Source organism: Myotis lucifugus, unplaced genomic scaffold, assembly GCF_000147115.1.
Source record: "Myotis lucifugus unplaced genomic scaffold, Myoluc2.0 scaffold_20, whole genome shotgun sequence".
Lineage (NCBI taxonomy): Eukaryota > Metazoa > Chordata > Mammalia > Chiroptera > Vespertilionidae > Myotis > Myotis lucifugus.
Genome location: NW_005871068.1, coordinates 10838795 through 10839705, shown reverse-complemented (window position 1 = coordinate 10839705; position 911 = coordinate 10838795). Strand labels below are relative to the sequence as shown.

The window sequence follows — 911 nt, the reverse complement described above, 5'->3', positions numbered from 1 at the left end:
CCAACAATGCCCTGTATTTTCTTTCAAGCAAACACCTTCCACAATTTAAAGAAATCTGGCCTCTCGTCCTAGATTATCTGAATAATTTTCTCAAATCATCACTCCTCTTAGCTCTAAAAGCTTGAGAACTATTACTTATTTCTAAAGTCTGTTACACTATCATTCCCATGAAAAAGTACTATACAGCTTTATCATTATCATTTTATTTGTTGTCTCCGGCCTCTGGCCATTTAATGGGAAAGGGAGGGGGAGGGCCAGGAGCCACAAGAAGCAGAGGAGCCCTGAGACCAATCCCAGGCCCTGCCCTCCACGCTGGTCACAGTCAATGAATCAGCAGCAGCAGCACACCCAGCGCCAGGCAGGTGGCAGCTGCCTTCAGGCTGCCTGCGGGAGTGGGGGCCCTGTTACACAGTTCGCCATAATGGCAGGTAAAGGTGAGGCTGTAGGTGATGCTCTGATAGGTGACAGGCTCTTCAAGGCGACGGTATGAACTGATGTCCATGGTGCCTCTGTTGATGATGGGGCCGAGGCCTGGGGCCATCCCTTCGCCCATGAAGCACTCCTTGTCATCGCCACAGGTCATGGGGATGCCAGGGTAGTTGAAGGAGTCGGTCAGCTCACAGAAGATGCAGTCCATGGCACCTGGCCTGAGCAGGGGCAGAGCCATCACCAGGAGCAGTAGCCAGCCGAGGACCATGGTGGCCTGGTGGCGGTGGGCCTCCCGGACCTGCTGAATGACACTCCGCACGCCCACGAGACTTCTGCCCCTGGTTCTGGCCTCCCGGGGTCAGCACTTGGAGTGTCCTTGGTTCCCAACACTCCGTGTCCCTCTCAGGAGCTTCTTCCTGACCACGGCTCCCGAGTCCCAGGGTCTCTGAAGCTTCCCCAGGACAGAGACAGCCAGTGGCTGC

General features: G+C 55.0%; 1 protein-coding gene across 1 annotated transcript; it reads right to left on the bottom strand.

Annotated features, from left to right (window-relative positions):
• Nucleotides 1-322: 322 nt before the first annotated feature.
• Nucleotides 323-697, bottom strand: LOC102418835 (sperm acrosome membrane-associated protein 4-like). The gene has a single exon (XM_006085693.1). The coding sequence runs from the start codon at nt 695-697 to the stop codon at nt 323-325; it is 375 nt and encodes a 124-aa protein (XP_006085755.1).
• Between the last annotated feature and the right edge of the window lie 214 nt (nt 698-911).

Coding starts and splice junctions, on each gene's coding strand:
- LOC102418835 (XM_006085693.1), bottom strand. CDS start 697: ATGGTCCTCGGCTGGCTACTGCTCCTGGTGATGGCTCTGCCCCTGCTC.